At 39.5% G+C, this 22,064-nt stretch overlaps 1 protein-coding gene across 1 annotated transcript in view; it reads left to right on the top strand.

The window, feature by feature from the left end:
* LOC138601843 (astrotactin-2-like) overlaps window positions 1-22,064 on the top strand; it is a 329,634-nt gene that overhangs the window by 186,922 nt on the left and 120,648 nt on the right. Inside the window, exons 9-11 of the mRNA XM_069673098.1 lie at window positions 1,195-1,279; window positions 3,519-3,593; window positions 7,684-7,821. Coding sequence (XP_069529199.1) covers window positions 1,195-1,279; window positions 3,519-3,593; window positions 7,684-7,821 — 298 coding nt within the window. The remainder of the gene's footprint in view (window positions 1-1,194; window positions 1,280-3,518; window positions 3,594-7,683; window positions 7,822-22,064) is intronic.

Below are 22,064 nucleotides of genomic sequence, written 5' to 3'. Positions count from 1 at the left end.
ATGCAGGTGAAACACAGACTCTGCTGCACAGCAGTCAGTTCACTTCACATCACAAAGACATTTCCTTTCGGTAAGTCGTGAAAAACTAACTGGCAAGTTTTCGTTTTTCTTCAAGCAACATAAAAGTGTCAGTATGACGTGTTTCGGTCACTATCGCACGTCCTGCAAATCGCAGTTGCAAATGTCAAACGATAAATCATTCAGCTCTAGTTTAAAGATACTTTCCACTAGCGCTTACCAATTTAGTAGGGTTAACTAAATTGGTAAGCGCTTTCCCTTTTTATTTTCTTAAACTCAATACTTTATTCTTTTTAAAACAGCATGTTTTCCATATATTATTAAATGCTAGGTATGTAGCTGTAGGCCTGCAAAAAAAATCACCATGCTATTATAAATGTCATCTGTTGCAGCAGTCTGTTTTCCACTTAAAGCTCCATATCTAAGGAAGAAAAAACATCCACACACATTTCTCTCCCTTCCAGCCATGGTTAACAGTCAGAAAAAGGATGTATTATGACATTGTTGGACATTGACAAACAAGTTACATTACACAGCAGCAGCAGCAGAGGTGAAAAAAAAACTGACCCGAGCTGCACGACTGCCCGAGCCTCCTGTAGCACAACAAAGCGGCTGTGCTGTCGTCTGAATGTCTCTGCTCGTTCTGCAGTGGGAGCTGTCCAGCCGACTGTGGAGAACTGAGAGGAGATGTTGTACACAAACGCACAAAAGTCTCAAGGACACAAAAATACCTGAGACAGGATGATAAACACTTATTGCTGTGCTGGGAGTAAACAGAAGCCCAGTCGCTTTTTGTCACATTTTAGGCAGCATTGTGACTCCATATCTGTGATTCTAGAGAGTCCTAGTGTGTGTGCAGAATCGCAAATGATAATGTCATTACTTTATTTATTTGAGTGCCGACTTACGGTGAATTGAAAGCTCTGTTGTGAAGAATTTACACATGCAAAAATCCATATTTCAGGAAATAGCCCGCTGATGTTACTGGTTTCCCTGTTAAAATACTCTTTTCTCTCTGGAGGGAACTGGCTGCAAAATGAGGCGTCATGACAACCGCTTATATGAAACATCTTTAATGAATGAGCAGGCCAGAGACACTTACATGCTAATTTATTCAGCCACCGAGGATAAATAAATATCTGCCACTGTGCCCTTTTCTTGTTGTCTGTGTCGCAGGAGAATGCAGCTGTCACGAGGGTTATTCCCCGGATCCCGTCCATAAACACCTCTGTGTTCGCAGCGACTGGGGTCGAAACGAAGGGTAAGTCCTGTCTGCTCGATCCGCTCAGATCTGACAAGTGTCTTGTATTTAAATGACCTTACAGCTGGTTTCGCAGTCCCTACTCCCTGCTGCATTAGTGCGGGATATTAACTTTGAATATAATAAAGGTGAATTGTTAGCTGTGATGGATTAGCTATCTGGAGCGAGGTTCTCCGAGTTGATTCTCAGAGTATTGAAATGATTAAATAAATGGAAACCAAGGCAGGAAATCCATCTAATAACTTCCTGTGTGCTTTCAAAAATTGGTCACCAGTTATGTCAAATATAAGCAATTTGCGGTTAATGGGCTGAAACATGCAAATGTACCTGTAAGGTCTCTTAACTTAAGGAAGTAGACTTAAAGGGAGTGTGTGAAGAAAGAAAAAGGAGGAAGTTATATTGTGTAATAAAACTAAACAGCAGGGACGGACAGAGAGAGGAAGAGTGAGAGATAAAAAGACAGATTGTTCAAAAAAAAAGTACAAAAAATGTAGAAATTGGCCTTAAATTAAGTCAAATGAGCCCTCTGTCTGACTCTGACCTTGTTTGACAATTAGCCGACCTGCCCAATCATTGGTTCAATTAAAAGGTCCCACATTGTGATTCAACTGCACCTGTTATCTCCTGGATTCAGGCCAGTCACACATCAGATTTCCATTGACTGTTTTATAGGAGTAACAGCTGACAGAGGGAAACCTTATCCATACGAAAACACAATGCTTTGACCTTGTATGCCATTTTTTAGGGGGGCAATTATACTATCTGTGTAAAGTATTTAAATTGAACAACTGGAACATTTTGTATAAATAAAAAAATATAAATGAAACCCTCTGAATATTTTGCTTGAAATAATAAAAATACAGATATAACCCCCTTTTATCAAAGTCAACAGTCGCATTAAGAAAGTACAATATTGTGTATTAGGGTTTCCAGTGGCTTTATGACCATCCTAGTGTAAGCGATGAGCTTGCGTTGCGATTGGGATTAATGATGCTGTAACACCGGACACCAGGACTCTCACTCATTCTGCACCACTCTTTATTCTGGCCAGGAAAAAGTCAGACAGAACCTCCATTTAAACCTCCCAGCCCACTCCCACTTGTCTCACACAGGGGAATTTTACAAGGGGCTGCGATAAAACAAAAAACATAGGGAAAAATATACACACAAGAAGTTAGCTTAACTTGCTGTGCACGTAAATTAGCTTATCTTGCCGCACACGTTAAGCTAGTTCACTGACTATTAAAGTAACCATTTTTTGGTGACATTCAAATTAAATCAACACATCAACAAGTAACAACAGACTATGCTAAAAAAATAAATAAATAAAGATAAGAATACGATAAAAAAGGAAGATGGATTAAGAAATACACTACATACAAAAAAGTTAGCTTAACTTGCCATACGCTTAAGTTAGCTTAACTTGCTGCGCACACAAAGTTAGCTCACTGACTTTTACTTGACATTCAAATGAAATCAATACATCAACATGTAAAAGCCACATACAAAAAGTTAGCTTAACTTGCTGTTCACATATACTAGCTTAACTTGACACACACGTTAAGCTAGCTCACTGACTATTGAAATAACAATTTTTAAGGGACAATCAAATTAAATCAACACATTAACATGTAACAACAGACACTATAGCATGTTATATATATGAAAAATATGCACAAAAGAATACGATAAAAAAAAGGATGGATTAAGACAATAACTAGGGCTAAAAAATAGTTAGCTGAACTTGTCCTGCGTGTAAATTAGCTTAATTTGCCGCGTTAAGCTAGCTCACTAAATATTAGAATTACCATTTTTACGGGACATTCAAATTAAATGAACACTACAAGTAAGAACAGACACTATAACAGGGTAGGAAATAAAAAGTTTGCTAAATAAGATAATGGATTAAGACAATAACTTAGGCTAAACAATAGACAACTACCTCTCCCACAGGGGAATTTTACAAAAGGGGAGAGGGGTTGGGGCAAAACGAATATAAAGAAACAACCACAGAAGAAGAAAAACAAGGTAGGAGGGTCTGTGAATAACAGTACAGGTACATGACAGAGTCCTGAGGTCCTTATAGTCACAAACAGACAACTGCCAGGTACATTTTGTGTAATCATTACAAAAACAGTGAAAGATACAGGTTCAAATATGACCTTGTTACACAATTGTATCCCCGTGTTGTTGTATTTGCCTCTCTTTGATTTGGTGTTTCCTCTCCTCCGTCCTCTAGTCCTTGGCCGTACGCGAACCTGGAGAAAGGCTACGACCTCGTTACAGGAGAGCAGGCCCCAGAAAGGATCTTCAGGTGAGTCCTCCACTTCTGCTGCGCCTCCTGAGTGCACGACTTCTGCAAGGCCATCTGTGACTCTGTGGACACACACTGCAATCATCGCGGCGCTCTTGGCTCATGCTTGCGTGTGTCCGAGCATACAGATGAGAGGTCAGCAGATGCACGTAGACACAGTTGGACGGGCAAAGAAAAACACCTCGTGCTGGGTTCAGGTCTTACCCAGGGGCTCCTCTGTGGAGAAACAGCCGGCGGGGGAGTCCTGCTTGGACTCCTTTCAGATGCTTTTACTGCCATTTTTGTTCCACTTCTCATTCTTGATGGGGTCATTGTGTCTGACGTTTTTGAAGGAGTGCAAGGCGCAAAGGGCCCATGAAGTGTCAGCCAGCTGTTATTTTCCTAAAGTTTTGTAAAACCATTATATTTTTTCATTTCTCTTTCTGCTGTCGAGTTTTTATTCATTTCCAAGTAGATCAGGTCAGATCAACAGGACCTTGCTTTTAGAGCACTTTCAGACAAAGGCTTCTTTATACAAAGAAAATAAAACATTGGGTAGATGAATATTAATCTTTGTAGATAGATTTTCCACCAATATTAAACCAATATTTCAATTAAATACCATGTTGTGTCACAAGGCTCGTAACTGTATATATTCCAAGTTAAACAGTACTGTGCGTCCTACCTCTCAGTAATGCCATGTGATGCCATGTCAATCAGTGTCCATACACATTGAAAACTGGTCTTCTTAATTTAGCTGTTAAACTTAATTGTCTTGATTTCATGCACACTACTAGGTCCCAGTTATCTTGCGCCTCTTCACTAGCAGACGTAGCTTCTCAGCATGAATTCCCTCCGAGAAATTAGGTACCATGTCCACAATCTTTTTCACTCCGCAGAAAAAAAACGTATTCAATCTTTCATCTGCAAGTTCAAAGCACTGCATCATGTACCAAATCTACTCTTTGGTCGAAGCAATGTGTCGGCTCATTGTTTTGGAGCGGAGATGAAATGACAGCTGAGAACAAATACTCGCAGGCATGTGCACACTCAGAGAGCAGGCGATATGAGTTTAGCTGCAGCAACCAATCGAAAAAAAACCTCACTGGGTTCCTGTTGGAAGGTTTCTATATGAGTGCTGTGCAGGAGAGGACAGGAGAAAAGACTGCATCGCTCTTCAGCTGCTTCGAGTCGCTCCTATGGCAGTGAAAAGAGGCGCTTAATATCAGGGATGGGTTTTACAGATGAAGAGCTTTGTATGGAACCAGTGCTGCTTTTTGTTCATGCCATAATACATCTATCAAACAATTACTCCATTTGTATTTATATATTGACAAATTATAACAACAGTTATCCCGGGACACTTAAGAGCAGATCAAGACCGTACTATTATTTGCAGAGACGCAAACATTAATCCACCATGAGCAAGTACTTCACAACGGGGGATAGAGAGAGAGGCAGAAAGAGAGAGATCATACACACAGCAACAAAAACAACAGATAATACAGACTTATTGTTACATTTGCAAAATAATATATTATATTTTATATTATGATAAGGGCTGACTAAAATATTTAATCGCGATTAATTGCATGGTTGTCAATAGTTACAGGGAAGACGAACATACTGCTCTGATGTAACATACATGTTGGTGTGATCGTGCTTTTTTATGGGAAATGTCGGAAGAATGGAAGAACAGGAAAAGTGCTTGTTATCCAGAGTGTTTGTGCACTTTTACAATATGATTAGCTTGTAGTCATATTATGGTTAATAACTATGGCTGTCAATCGATTAAAATTAATCGCATGGTTGTCCATAGTTAACTCCAAATTAATCGCAAATGAATCGCACATTTTTTACCTGTTGTAAATGTTTTTAATCCTCTTATCAACACAGGAATGGACAAATATGCTTCCTTTATGCAAATGTATGTTTATTATTACTGCAACATTCCAAAACAATGACAAATACTGTCCAGAATATTCTACAGAATAACCTCAAAGGTACTGCACGCTCAGAAAATATGCTGAAAGCATAACATGGCAAACTGAAGCCCAACAAGCAACAACAGACGGGCATGTTGACCTGAATGTAACATTCCTAAGTAATAAGTCACTGAGTCTGCAGTAGGAGATAAAAATAACATCATTTTAGTCGAAGTTTAATCACTTAAAGACATTTCTCAGAACCTGGGGCTCTCTGCATCAGCTGTGTGCTTGGCCAGCAAGTGGTATTTAAGACTCGACGTACTCCGGTGGTAACTCCGTTCACATCGACCGTAAATACAAGTAACTTTTGTCTTGTCCAGAGAACCATCTAGCCGGGCTTTGAGGCTGAACTTGCCATTTAAAAAGACCCTTTTCTTTATCCATTTCTGCTCACGGAGGTTTGTTTCTGCTTGCTAACCACAACATTACCGCTGCAACGCTCATAATAATAGAATGTGCGTGCGTTAATCATGTGTCAAAATAAAAGGTGACGTTAAAGGGAATGTGCGTTAACATGTTATTATCGCATTAACTTTGATAGCCATAATTATATAAATTAACAGTAGAAATATGTCTCATATTAGCATTAACAGCCACTATAATAATAATATAATAATAACATATAATAATTGTAGCAGTGAGAGTCAAGCCAGTCCACGGCAGCAGCCGCTCCGCAAGAACGATCCCCAGGAACCAATGAGACAAGGGAGTAACAAAACTCACAGGTAGATATAAAGTTAGTAACATGCATTCATGGCACAAGAATGCATACAGATGTATACAAAGAGGAGGAGACAGCTCGGTGTGTTAAGTGCCCCTGCAGCCTCAGCTTATAGCAGCATAGCATGATAAAGAGAAGATAAGCATCTTGTGATGTGAAAGCATGAAGGTCTAACAAAAAGTGGTTTCGTGAACACATCACCAGTTCAGGAAGATAATTTAAATGTTAATGAGGAATAATTTGAAGTTAAGTTTGGTTTGATTTGTCAGATAGTGAGGGGAGGTCAGAATGAGTGTAATACATTCAGATTCTCTCATTTTAATTATTAAACTGGCAGCAGAAATTGTACAAGCTGAAGGTTTTTAATGCTGAGGTTTGGCAGCCCGGAAAACAGGCTGTTCCAGTAATCAGGTAGTGTACACAAGCAGGCCTTTCTGAATGTCAGCGATATTTAACAGTGAGTGAACTTGTGATGAGGCAAAGTTGATATGCAATATATTTTATTAGGGAATAAAGGGAGAGGGTTTGATTTTGATACATAAAAAAAAAAACACATGAAGCAAAGCACAGTGATGTTCTGTGCTATTTGCGAGCCGTTACCAGGTGTTGTTTTGTATTCCGTATCGACACGTCTGGCCCACCCTGCAGGCTATCCTCCTGAGGATGCTACTATCCAATCCGCAAGAAAACTAAATTAATTTTTACACCACCTTGAACAAAAGTCTTCAGTGCACATACCACACGCTTGCATTGTGCTGCAGAGCATGTCACATTTAAAGCGGCGGGAAAGAGGTTGTTCTAAATAAGTAATTAAAAAAGCCACCACGGCTACCTCTAATTTCATTCTCCGAGTCCAATTCTGTTTCCAGCTGCGCCGTAAATACACCACATGCGAGTGCCAGTTTAATTAGCTACCACACAGGATTGGCAAGTGGGCCAATTCTTTACTGCAAACCTGCAACATGTTTTTTTACATTCCAGTCTTTAAACATTTGGCAGCATCTTTAATTTATTTTTGTCATACATTTAAACCTTAAGGATTGCGCAATAAGAATTTGAATGCAATGATTCAGAAACATATGGCACGTGTATATTGATTTTATTCTTGAATATCGCGCGAGAAATGTGCCAGACTCTCATCGAATTATGTCCCAGACTCTCCCCAAATCAATATCACACCTTCCTCGCCTTATCTGGACACTCTCATTACTCAAATGCAAGACGAGGAATATCATACTGTCCATAAATGCATTACCCTCAATGTGTAAAATAATGCAGTATGTCAGCATTCAATGTCCTCATTCCTGCATATTTATGGGCATATTCTACAATATGTGCGTAATACAGAAGGTTTCAATGTGAAAGCGGTTTGATTGACATTTTTTCCGTCGTGCCAACACAGATCATTCTACAGTCTGGGCCAAGGGTTGTGGCTGCCCGTCAGCAAGAGCTTCGTGGTGCCACCAGTGGAGCTGTCAATCAACCCGATCGCCAGCTGTAAGACGGACGTGTTGGTTACTGAAGATCCAGGGGAGGTCAGGTCAGTCTGAGTCAGCTCGGAGCACGGCACCTGTGCCGAAAAGGAAACTGTATGCACGTAGATTCTCTGCTGCCTGGTTCAAATACACTTAAAGCCACATGAATACATGCATTTTATTTTGAAAGGTCTGAACAAATACAGTAAAATCTGTGTTTATGGAATGCTAAAGTCTGGCTCTGCAGCGTGAGCATCACAGGAACACTTGAGAATGCTCCTCAGTGTCGTGGAGTCTATAAGCCCAAATAATTCATGTCTTTACTTCAATTGGGAGCTGTTTCCGTGACGCTAGTTAGTGCTGAATCTCTCATCCTGAATTTAGCACACAAGTTCATTATATATGACTTTCCCATATGACTTTATAAATGGCATCGTAGAACGTCACAGTGCTACTTCATTATTTTTGTCGTGGCTCCATTCCTACCACAGTTTGTCAGGGAACCAAAAAAATAGAAAAGTATCACAGTCTAAAAAAACGGGTTGTCTCAATTTACTTGTACTAAAAAAAAACATTAAGCATTTAATCAGGTCACTAAATCCTCTCTCAGGTCTCAGATTTAGACGACTAAAGTGACAGACACAGCAGCACTACAGAAACTTAACTTTGGGCTATGCAAAGTAGGGATCTAAAACACAAATCCAAACTGCAAAGTAGTGTCAACGAGGTTAGGGATTTGGCAATCCTGCGGTGCAATAACAAAATATTGGCAACGTGAGACATATTTTGTTGTCGTCCAACCAGCCAGTAGGCGCCAGCATGCATCAGTGCAGCTGAACATCACAAAACATGTCAGAGCATCAGCTGCAGATTAAAACGATCACCCGTCTATGCAGTCCAACCGACAGGAGCCTGGGAAGTGACATTTGAAAACCAAATTGTCGGCCATTGTTGCATATAAATGTGCCACTTTGGATATAATGTAATGGACGGAATAGTAGGAGGACTATATATACAGCATATGCCTGTTAATCATGGAAACCAATTATTTCACATACACAATACATTTCCACCATATTTCAATAATCATCAGGACACATGGTTGCTCATATTGCACAGGAATCATTACTTACAGCAATGTATTTTTTAATTAAAATCCTGGTTTGGAGAAAGTTTATCACTAATGCGCTGTTTGAAGCTCTATAGGTGTGTCATATGTATATATCGTATCGCAGGGGTCTCCAACCTTTTTGAGCTACCTTGAAAAAATGAAAGTGGCCAAGATTGCTGGTGGCGCCCCATGTTGATTCTTTTGTCGACTGAAACCTTGGAACCACAGATGAGTCGAACACACCTGTCCTTCACATTTGTGAATAAAGACTTTCTTTCCCACTTCCCATGGAAATAGTTCGTTTTCTGCTTTTTCTTGGCGAGGCCACCTTCATTGTCCATCATAAATCTGGCTGAACAGGCTAATAGCACCGAACTCCCCACATTAGCTCAACTAGCGTATAGCATAACCCGACCTGTCCATGGAGGTTGCTGCAACATTTCTGTGATTGGTTAGGTTCAAACGTTGACACACTTGCCAGGAGTATCACCTCGCACAGCTGATAGGCCTATCCTATTATTTTGTATTGGAGGGGGTGGGACATCTGTGTATTTGATGGAATTGAAGTGGGAAGAGGCTTTCAAGGTGCATTTATTGTCGTCAGAGAGTCTACCTTGAGATCCCTGTCGTATCGTATTGTGTCGTATCATATTTGTATCGTACATATCGCATCATGTATCATATCATGTATCAAATATCGTATTGTATATCGTATCGTATATCGTATTGTATATTGTATCGTATATTGTATCGTATATCGTATCGTATGGTTTATCGTATCGCACATCTTATCGTACATCTTATTGTACATTGTATCGTATATCGTATCTTATACCGTTTCGTATATTGTATCGTATATCATATCGTACATATTATCGTACATATTATCATACATCGTATCGTCCATCGTATCGTCCATCGTATCGTACATCATATCGTACATTGTACCGTATTTGTCTTAATCGCACCGAAATTTCACGAAGAACATACATTTGGCACTTACCATGAGCAAAATACGATTTAACTTGAACAAGAAATCACATGATGAATACCTTCAACTTTTTTTTTCATAATGGGGACTTGGCATTTGAAAAAACAAAAAATCGGACTGTAACTCCAATCACATCTTTTTGCTCTTTCCCAAAGTGCTGCAAAGACATTTTGAGTACCTCACAAAGTGCACTAAATTGCATGCAACACTTGAAAGAGGTCTTGTCTAACAACATTATGAAATCTGACTGGTAGTGTTGTAGACTTTTTTATTAAAAGATGACCAAATTTGACACAAATACTCTGATCTTCCGCAGAATCCAGTATTCCCCACTCAAAGCCACCACTAAATATTGATTTCTTGTACGTTTTCATGCCTTGGAAATGTTTTTATTATCAGCAGGAATTTGAAATCTTATTCTCAGAACTCATGCAAGATTTCAAGTTCATTTTCAAGTACATCACAAACAGACAAGGCTGTCTGGTTGGCAAATGGGAAATAACTGAATGGAGAGTGAGATGGCAATGTAGATTTTGCTTCAGAAGAAGCATCAGCAGTTCTTTTGTGAATGTTTACAGTGATCAGTTCCTTGACCTTGTGTGACTGTCGGATTGAATCACTAATTCCAGCGCTCACTGGTCTGAAGCTTCAGTGTTCACTCAGGTTTAGAAAAATTCATGCTTGTCTTGATCCTGTCTGCTTCGAATTCTTTGTTCTTCTGGCATTAGTGATAACCCTCTCACGTCACTGTCTCAGTAGAGGCACACAAATATATAGAAACAGGCGAGTGAGCAAGCGCAAAATATTGGTCACTTCAAAATTCCCTATTTTACTAATCACAGCATGCTAACTGCTAGTTAGCCGGGGGGACCTCTCGCTACTTGCTGCATGATTGGACCAGTGACCATCATAGAACAGGAAATGCTGATGTTGATACAGCTGATAACATAATGAAATTGTACTAATGTTAACTACTTTCATTTTGAACATAGCATATTTGACAGTGCGCATCCTCCATGCTTGTCAACAGCAGGGAGGATGTCAACAGAAAGCCTAAATCGCAGTAATCACTGAGTGCTCATTTTTTTATGTCTAATATGTATCATATAAACAGTTGCAATTCCTATCCGCTACTCTGCAATTATCCAAACTTTTAACAGGTTTTATGAAATTGCCTCAGGAGCACACAACTCCCAAGGCAATAGCACACATCTGCTTATTCCGACGTAAATAGGATTAATTAGCCAAGGTGTGTGACTTACTCCGAAAGAAGGGCTGTGATCGCTGATGGAGAGCTTAAAAATGAGGACATGTTTCAGAACAACAGTTTGTAGCCATAAATCTGCAACATGTTCATCTGATCACATTTGAACATTTTATTACAGAACTCCCAAAAGATTTCTATCTCTGAATTAAGTTAAAAGGTGGGCAATTATTTAAAGCAATTACTTCTTTGGTACATTTTCTTTTTCCTTCCTCAAGTGCCGCCATTATCGCGTGATAAAGAGACCTTGCAGGGTGACATCTCAGATGCAGGTGCAAATTGAGCACTTTAGCAGAGAGCAGGAATTTAGCCTTTGTTTACTTCACAGGAGGAGCGTCACTTGGGTTAAAAAGAAAGTTGAGCTATTCATCAGTGGAAGGACGTGCCCACACGAACGGTGGCGAACACGTCTGCCGCTGTCGCTTCCTGACATCTTTAAGAATGCACGTGTTCTACCTCGCCGTATGAGCTCCATTTAAGCGGTGACAGAATTGAATGTTTTATTTAGCGCTGTTGGCTTCGAGTGAGATATCATATCTGACACCTCACGACAACATGACATATTACATACAAACCATTGTAACGGATGGAAGCCATGTTTCTTGTATGCCTGTGTGAGTTGAGAGATGAATCAGTTTCACCAGGAAATACAAGAAAACATTTGAGGACATGAGGGAGGAAGTAGACATTGTTTTAAATGATTAAAAGCCCTCTTCAGTTGGAATAATAAGTTCTGTGTTTGGTTAATGATTAGCTCCTGTAACATTTGGTAGATCTGTCAGATTGTCATGAATAATGCAGGCGACTCATTATCCAGAGCATTTTTGTGGAACAAAGTCCCGTGGGACCCTATGGGGTTTCTGGCTGATGCACTTTCCTAAAGTGTTTATGCAGACGTTGAGACAGACGTGCTGATGCCGGATAGTGGTGAAATGCTCTGTAGCTGTGGTGTTTAAAAGGATGAACCCCTGTTTAACTTCTGCCCATCAGCTGGCTGACAGAACCCAATGAAATGTTAGCTTAAGACTGAAGATCAATAAATATAAACATCTAACATCCTCACATTGATTAGGCTTTTTAATCTATATCATTTATGTGATACATATATGTATGTTATATAAATTATACATATATATATGTAACATACACATATGTTACATAGATATGAATATATATATATATATATACATATTTATATATGTATATATTGTATCGTATATATATTATTGTATGGTACATATATGTATGTCATATATATGATACATATATGTATGTTATATGTATGATATATAAGTTACATATATGTATGTCATATGATACATACAGTACTGTGCAAAAGTTTTAGGCAAGTGTGAAAAAATGCTGTAAACTAAGAATGCTTTCAAACATTAAAGTGTTAATAGTTTATTTTCATCAATTAACAAAATGCAGTGAATGAACAAAAGAGAAATCTAAGTCAAATCAATATTTGGTGTGACCACCCTTTGCCTTCAAAACAGCACCATTTCTTCTTGGTACACTTGGACACAGTTTTTTAAGGAACTCCATGATGATACATGATACATATACGTATGTCATATATATGATACATATATGTATGTTATATATATATATATATATATATATATATATATATGAATGTCACATATATGAAACATATATGTATGTCATATATATGCTACATGTATGTATGTCACATATGCGATACATACACTACCAGTCAAAAGTTTGGACACACTTTCCAATTCACTTGTATGAGAAAATGTGTCTAAACTTTTGACTGGTAGTGTATGTGTATGTCATATAAACTATACATATATGTATGACATATCGTATCATATCGTATATCATATCATATATCGTATTGTATACTGCATCATATATTGTATCATATCGTATATCGTATCGTATATCGCACTGTGTATCACATTGTATATCGTATCGTATATTGTATCGTATATCGTATCGTATATCGTATCGTATATCGCACCGTGTATCACATCGTATATCGTATTGTATATCCTATCGTATAGCGTATTGTATCGTATATCGTATCGTATATCGTATCGTAAATTGTATCGTATATTGTTTCCTATCGTATATTTAATCGTATCGTATATCTTATCGTATATTGTATCATATATCGTATCGTATCTCATATCGTACACCTGCTCTTTCTGTAGTGTCTTGAGATAACTCTGGTTATGATTTGGCGCTATACAAATTTGATTGAATTTGATTGATTGATCGTATCATTTATCGCATCGCATATTGCATCGTATATTGTATCGCATATCGTATCGTATATCGTATCATATATCGTATCATATGTCGTATATCGTATCATATATCGTATCGTATCTGGCACCGGTAGAGGACCATTTGTGAATGTTGGAATTCAAAATTAATTCTTAATCCCACTGAAATTTCACGAAAAACATACATTTTGCACTTACCACGAGCAAAAGACGATTGAACTTGAAAAGAAATGCCATTACCAAGACACTTCTTTTTTAAATAATGGGGACTAAACGGTTTTAAAAAACAAAAAATCTGACTTCAATAGCATATCCAAAATGTCTTCATCCTATGATATGCCTAACAGAGAACTCTAACTTGAATTGCATGCAACACTTGAACACAAGAAATGAAGTTATTGTATCTTTTGATGCAGGTAAACTCAGTTTTGTTTCCTTACATGAAACAAAAATGAATAAATGTATTTGTGGTGTACTCAAAGAATAAGAAATGTTAGTCTCAGGACAGATCCACAAAACTTGCTTTTAGGTGTTTTTAATTAAAACCATTTCCATCTTGAATTATTTTATTCTTTTTTGATTTCCTGCAGCCAATGAATCAGAAAATTGTTATTAAAAATTAATTTTTTATTTCCTCTTCATGTTTATGCAAATTAGGCCAAGAGGCAGTGTTGCCTCGCATAAATAGAGTTAAGGCCAACCTTGACCACAGGTTATCACCTCTGCTTTTATTCACCGCAACAAGATGAATTATGGCTGAGGATACAACATATAAAACAGCCTCTTGTGGGAATGTATGGAGCATCCATCCTGAGTGACTTAACCAGTGCATGCACATTTCATTCCCCGGCTCCACAGGGGTGAGTGTGCTGAGCTTATTAAAGGGTAAGACCTGTGTGGAATAGAATAAAGTGGCTCCCTGATTTCACTCTGACTTTATGCCTTCTTAGTGATGTCGTCCTGGCAAACAGTATTAACCTGCCTGACTTAAAGGTTTAAAAAAAAAAAAAGGTTGTTTACTATAAACCGAGAAAAAAACAGTTAAATGCTGCTGTATTTAAAGCAGAAGTGGTTATAAAGCCAACAAGTCATATTTTATAGATTTATACTCATTATATTTACACTGACATTTAAGTCAAGCACTGTTGAGAAGAGTTAAAGGTGGTAATTGTCAGGTCATTAAAGCCAGCCACTCATACAAGCAGCCAGTTTGTGCATTCCAGTAGATACTTGCCTTGACAGTACCTTTTGCTCAAAGCAAACATTAAATATGCGTATTGTTTTGCTGTCTTTCATGTTTGGTGTGGTTCCAGTTCCAGATCAATAAATGTGTCAGGGATGGAATTGAGGCTAAGCCTTTTGTGATGTCTTGGTCGGGCTTTAAAACTATTGTTTATGCTGCACCTCCAAGCCATTAATGTAATGCGTAAGATTTAAGCTCACCCTGCTATTGTACTATTAAAAAACTGTTTGTGTTTACAACTGTAAAGTTTAGGTGTTTTTCGAATAATGCAAAGAAGTTGAGTTCATCTTGGCATGCTCTCCACCAGTCTTTCACATTGCTGTTGGGTGACGTTAGGCCACTCTTTGCGCAAAAACTCAATCGGCTCAGCCTCGTTGGATGGCTTGTAAACATCCATCTTCCTCTTGATCACATTCAGGAGGTTCTCAATGGGGTTCAGATCTGGATTGGGCTGACCATGACATGTGTATAGAGATGCTGATTTAAGGAACATTTGGAGTGGTCTCTTATTTTTTTCTGGAGCTGTCTATATATGTCAACCAATTTTTTTAAGAATGAACCCTCTGTGCCCTACATTACACCGGGCACAATGAGGCACACAGCACAGCCGTTACTGTACTTGCGTCTATCTGTGCGCACAAAGGCGTGTTGGTCTTAAAATGGGAAGAAAGCTCTTGCCCCATTGACCTATAAAAGCCTGGTTTAAATGGAGACAATGGAGCCGTAACTTCTTCAATTTTAAACCACTTTGAGAAACTCTCAAGATTTTTGTCGGTTGCCTTTGAACAAAGCTGTACCTCATATCTCTTTGCTAATCCTGTCCTGTGAATGTGTAAGTAGCGTCTTCTGACAAAAAATCTCATCCTGCTTTCTTACTGCATCATCCGCTGAGAAGCTTTTCCAAAAAATTGCTAACAAAGGCACTTCCTGTGTGCGCTTTAAATCACTTCACTGGACGTCGACCAGGTGGAAATGGTGACAGGCAATACAAATAACTGTATAGAAATAATCCGTCTTGTTCCTGATGGTCTCGTTTGCTTTTGTAGGTCATAAAGAGGCATCACTATTAATTTCAGTCTGTTATATAAATAGTTAAAAAACACTTAAACACAGGAAGCTTGTAACACGCAGCAGCTCTTCTACTCCTTAAAAGCCGGGTGTGGCTCAGTAGTAGATTCAGAAGGTCGGAGGTCACTCCCCAGGTCCCTCAGTCTACATGTCGAAGTGTCCTTTGGCAAGACACTGAACCCCAAATTTCTCTCGGTGGCATAGCCATCAGTGTGTGAATGTGGTGACTGATTCACAGTTGGGCACTTTATGTAGCAGCCTCTGCCGACAGTTTATGAATGTGTGTGTGAATGGGTGAATGTGACATGCAGTGTAGAAACGCGCTACAGTACAGTCCATTTAAATATCATTTAACCAGCTGTGGGTGCGTTGGACATGCCCTGAATGCAGTTGCACCTTTAGACCATGTGCTATATAGATTGTTTAAATAGCACCCTGTGACTCACTGTCCCTCTAGCCATGATTTAAATTCAATCTTTATCAGTATAACCAATGACTTTCTGCTGCTCTAACCACAATTGTGACAACAAAAGTGTGTCAAAAAAAAGATATAATAGTAATCACATTGTAAACTGTTCTTTAAGACCCTGAGTAGCCGCTGACACCCCTTTACATCGGTGATTAATGACCTCACTCACTGTGATCAAGTGAACCATCAAAACATGCCATTGCCTATAACCCGATGCGACCGCAAGAAGTTGACACCAGGGGAAAATCTGGAACATAAATCACCCTCCCCTTGCTCCAAATCTCCATCAAAGACATTTTACAACTCTACACTCAAACCAAAGAATAGATGTATCAATCTTTATTTTATCACTCACCTGCTTTCTTCACCCACTAGATTTTCCCATAGTGATTACAGCGAGCTTAAAGAAAATGCACTCTATTCAATGACAAAAGTGCCTGATGAGAGTCAGCATATTTGTGGGGAGCTGGAGCAAGAGCATTAATCAAGTGCAGGGGCAGACCAATAACGGGCTCAGTAATCATGCTGGAGCAGCGCTCTAACTTTGGGCTGCATCGCCTGGTCATTCATCATCTGGAAAAGCAAGAAGGAGATTAATAACAAGTACATTAGTCAGTGTTTAGATGCCGCCAATGTGCTTCTGGGTCAAGGAACAGAGTCACGGTGCCAAAGGGGATCATCTTGATTTGGTAATGATTTGGAAAAGAAACATTTATCAGCTCTTGTTGATTTTGGTACAAATATTTTTACCTGGATAAAATTAAGCTGCAATATCTTTGTAGGGTGATGTAGTTGCTTTACTCTGCTTTACGGATCAGTCGCCAGCCTCCTGTTAATTAAGAAGTAAGAGGCAAAAATAGTACTTCCCACACTGTGAGCCACGATTAGACTATTCCACAACCTTTTTCAGAAACTTTCCTGTGTTCTTACTGAGAGTTTTCCTCAAGAATGTTTTCCCCATTTTCCTCCTCCTGGAACGTCTTGGAATTGATCGTTTTTTTTTTGGTTTTTTTCATCTTCCACTCACTATTGCCTCCATCCACAAGGAGAGCCCAGTTAGCATGCACCTCACAGCTGAGGCAAGCCATTATTTTAGTCTGCCTCACCTTCCCCACCCTCTGTTTTCCCCTGAATTAAGGAGTCATTTGTCACTGCTTTGAGTGCCTGCCAGAAGGAACTGATGCACAGAATGCCATGTGTTGTCTGTCTAATTCAGAAAAATTGAGTTGCCAAATAAAGAAAGGAACAATAAGACATTGGAGGCCATGACAGAGAATGAACTATTCAGATTTTGGTACGAACAATAACTGCGCAATTTTCCTTCCTGACAGTGCGAAGCAAGGGTACAACCCAGGAGCAGTTACTGAACAATTGCAAGGGTGGTTTGGGGCTAAGCAACATACAGTTTGAAGAATAAGGAGTCTGCATTCCAACCTTACCTCTGCTCCTATCCACTTTGTCGACAATTGCACATATGTGCGAAGGGATCATCTTGGAAAGGGTTGTTGTCGACTCGCTGGAAAGGAAAGAAGACCCTTCAAATGCGTTCCCACACTGAAGCTGACAATACACCTAACTAGAACAACCCCTGGTTCTGCCTTGCTACTTTAGCCACATAAACCCATTTCTACTCTTTCTTATCAATGCTTATTTCACAGAATGTACAGACGAGTCAAAAGAACGGTCAACTTGCCCCCAAGTAAACATTATTTGAATTGCGTTGTATTCACATAACCATACCGTCTACTAAGTGGCTCAGCAGGTCGAGTGGATACAGTAGGTCAACTGCAAAATCAAACTTACTGACCGTTGCAGAGTGCCGATAGGGTTAAAATGTTAGTTAATAACCCTAACCCTTATTGCAAAGTGCCCTTCAAAGATTTGTATGGCTTTATGCAGGAGAACACTTGAGAATTGTGTCTAAGTGGTGATTCTATGCCACAGTCCTTGATCAGCAAGAGTGTCCTGATTTTCCGTGATTCATCACGCCCTTAAATCAAGCATGACTCAGACATGTAGAATGGATCGGTTGCGCCAAACATACAGCTTGGTACTTTTCTAAGAGGCATCTATGCGTCATCAACCTATGCGTCATCAACATTAAAAACAGATACTTGGTCCGATTCCTTAACTCAAATTTGGGTATATTTTAGTGACGTTGAAGGATAATTCTTTGACCTAGGCTTGGGTTTGCCAAGCCATCCAAGGACAATCACATCAGCACAAACAAAAGCAATAGTTTTTCTTTCTGTAATAATCTGCCACGTGATGTTGACCCTCTCAACCAGTAGAAGAAAGTCCAACTGGGCAACAGCCAGCCGGGTATTTGTCAGTCGTCCCACAACTGTCTGGCAAGCTCGCCATTGACATCGTCTATCAAGGAGGTTGGTTCGAGAGTCAAAGCTGAGCTTAGAGGTGAGTCCAACTGCATTTCCGTTGGTACCTCTGAACTCCATGCACCAAAACAGGCACCTACCCAAAAGAGAGATTACATTCCACGGTCCAAGGACTGGGTTTCATTGACTACGTCTGTTATGACAAGTTCCGTCCTTGGATTGTTCACCCAGGAGGTATTGCACTGATCTCTGCCTTTTGACATGCAGGGTCACTGGCTCTGGAACATTTTACCAAGTTTTGGCCCCATGTTATTCCTGTAAACTGCTTTTCTTGATTCTGTGAGGGGTTGTTTTGTTTTAGAAAAGGTGGTGTTCCTTTAGTCAGCCATTTGTATGTGCTTTTGCAGTTCAAGACACCATTTTCCTTTCCTTTTTTGCCATAAAGTGAAGCACATTTGACAACCGTGGGCAGACAAGAATTCGCCCAGTTCCCTCTCCTGGCTTTTATATTCAAGACACAGCGGAGGTGTTGAGGCTTGCCAGTTCAGGGATGATAGGGTATTCGGACAACGTTAGCTTTCTAGGTTCATCTGTCTATGATCTCTGACAGAGTTTTCAGCTGATTGTGACACATCAGTACCCAAAGTCAAAGACCCATTTGTCACGCAGCTGATATGCCCAAGAGTTGAGAACTGAAAAAAGCTTGCCACTTGGGGCAATTGGCAATCTTCTTCTTCTATCTCTATTTTCTATTCAGTCTTTGTCCTGACCACACACCTGAGCATTCGTTTGAAGAATTACACTGAGAATATTAGCAGTTGAGTCCCTTCAGAAGGTGGCTGGCCTCACTCAGCGTGATATTGTTAGAAGCTCAAAAATCAAAGAAAACCTCGGTTTAAGCTGCCACTCCTCCACTGAGGAATCTTTTTGAAAGACCCCATCTGTCCGTCTCCTTTAGAGGTATACAAAAACCCATTTCCTGACCTAGGATGACTTCACCTGTCATCTTGCGTGGGAGAACTTTTTGATTCTCCAAGCACAGGTGGACAAAAATGCTACAGAATAGGGTCCAGGCAGTACTCGACTTCTCTGATTCAGCTATTGTCCAGGATTCTGCTTTTTTTTTTTGGCTTACCCATTGCCTTTTTCTAAACTGAATAAAGAAATGTGTAAATGTTGTATCTGAACTACTTTCATGCTGACCTTTTTTTCCTCTTTTTTTTTTCTCTCTCAATAAGGATCACCGCCAAAGATCCACAGTTTCTTTTCTGGTTCCAACTCCACCAACTAACAGAATTTCTTTGGGTATTCTCATTTCATTGATTAGGAAAGTGTAGCTCACATTTCCCGTGGCTACCATAAACATGTTAGGCTTAATAAATACAATTGAATACATGAATTAGAAATATTATCCAGCGGCTGTGGCTGGTTGACAAAAAGGTTAATAAATCATTTTTACAAATAAAAAGGTCACTGCAAAAACGATAAATGATTTTCTTAATAAAAACGAACCCAGCCCCAGTTGGATTAACATCCCTTGCAGTGCACAATAGAAAAACAAATGAGAAAAAGAGATATATATTTTAACATAACTTTTTATTTGACCTATGAAAGGGGTAGTCGTCCTAAATGCTTTACAGTAGCAGAGCTGCTCATGTGGCTGAAATATATCATCAGCAACAAAAGTGTGTGAGGAGGGCTGCATTAGTGCATCGATCTTGAATACTGGGAATTACTGGGTGACATCAATACTTCTGATTAATAATGGGTCTGCCATGACTACGTCGCCAGTTTCTTTTAGGGGCCATTAAACATTTCTTAATTGGCTGCAAACAGAGGGTGACATTTTAATTAGCTTAAAATGTTTTAGTATTCCGGGATGAGGGTCAAGCACCTACAAGTCTAAGGCCGTGGTTCTCTGCCGGTAAACATGGGACTGCTCCGACCAGGTGTGCATGGAGGATAGCGGAAAATGGATGGATGGATGTTTTTGTATTCTTAATCACAGCCTCTGGTCTAATAGTATTGTTTAGATGAATAAATAATCATTGTTATCATCTCAGTCTGATAAGTTGATTTAAATGAAAGCTCAAAACAGATGGACCATTGACATATGAGTCAGTGGCCTTTAATAAGGCAAGTCACAAATAGACAGAGATTCATGATTAATTACAAAAGCAAACAAAACAAATAAATGACTGGATTAATAAAACTGAAAAATATTCACCATTTGGAATGTGGACAGAGTTTGTGACAGTGATTGATGAGCTATCAGCGCAGCAATGTGTCAGCAAAAGGTCTTGCTTTTTTTGCGAGAGAAGTGTTCCAATGTTCTGCTCTGCCGGCGAGTGGTGAAACCGCTCACGTAGGGCCGGTGAGCCAATTATCGGCCGATCTGCCTTTAAATCTAACACGAACACCAAATATGTAAATGAGGCGCCCCTTGCTCAAAACAATGTGAGGTGTTGCAAAGCATTTCTGATGGCGATCACACATGGGCAGACACTTTGAAAAAGATATGAAAGATACTATTTTGTAATTGAAAAGGAAGGTAGACGGTGCCGGCGCACACCTGCCCACACTACATCCCTGCTAATATTAATGAGGTATGAATTTTAAAGGTATTTTGCGCAGAACATTGCTGGATTTTTGATGAATTTTAATACTTTGCCTTTCATCTTTGCCTGAAGCCAGTGACAAGGTCACAATATGCGATTCTTTTCACTAAAAATATTAAACTATGAATACTCAATAAGAGTCAATAGGATTTCACTTCCTGCTCCATCCCTACCCTCCCACTATGCATTGTAAATGACGTTGTGAAACTTACATTAGGGCTTTTAATTACATTAAACACAACATCGATATGTATCATTGGTTCAGCTGCCTCATTTTCAGCATCTACTTTGGAATGACAGGAGCCACATAAGCAAGTACACAGACAGGAAGACAACTCGCACAGTGACAGTTGCAGTGACAATACAACAGAATCCTCCTTACTCAGCAGGGCATCTGTCTTCCCATCATCCGAGATCTTGTTGCCGTTTGTAGTCGAGTCGTCCTCACAACACACTGAGTTCCCTGTGGTCACATTGCAAGAGACACTGCTTTTGTTTCTTTGCAAAGAAAAACACAGGGGTTGCTTACCCCTCAGTTCTCTCTGACAGCAGGCATGCAGAGCGCAGTGCACGGATACAGCTGAGCATGCTGAAGTGAACACAGCGGCTGAGCTATACAGCAGTGGTCAAGTTGACATTTCTTTGAAATAGGAGCATAAAGATCCAGCATTTGAAAAAGATAGATTCCTCCTGCTTTTAATGATTTTTTTATGGGCCCTGGCGGTGGCAGAGAGGCTGACACACACATCCCGTCAACAGATCAATTATTCTGGAACCAACTCAACAACTAATGCCCAGATAGATTCCCAAACTTATGAAGGCTGCTGACATTAACAATCCCCTGACTCTCCATTTAGTTCTATGACAAGGTAGCCACTGCTTGCCAAGAAATTTGCTACAGAAATTCTTGCCATTCCCTAGAACATACTGAATCTTTGTCATGTCCCCCC

Source organism: Semicossyphus pulcher, unplaced genomic scaffold (assembly GCF_022749685.1).
Source record: "Semicossyphus pulcher isolate SPU_LCO1_2020_fin unplaced genomic scaffold, fSemPul1.0.p SCAF_22, whole genome shotgun sequence".
NCBI classification, from domain to species: Eukaryota; Metazoa; Chordata; class Actinopteri; order Labriformes; family Labridae; genus Semicossyphus; species Semicossyphus pulcher.
Note: the sequence above shows the minus strand (reverse complement) of the source record. Positions and strands in the feature narration are given on the sequence as shown.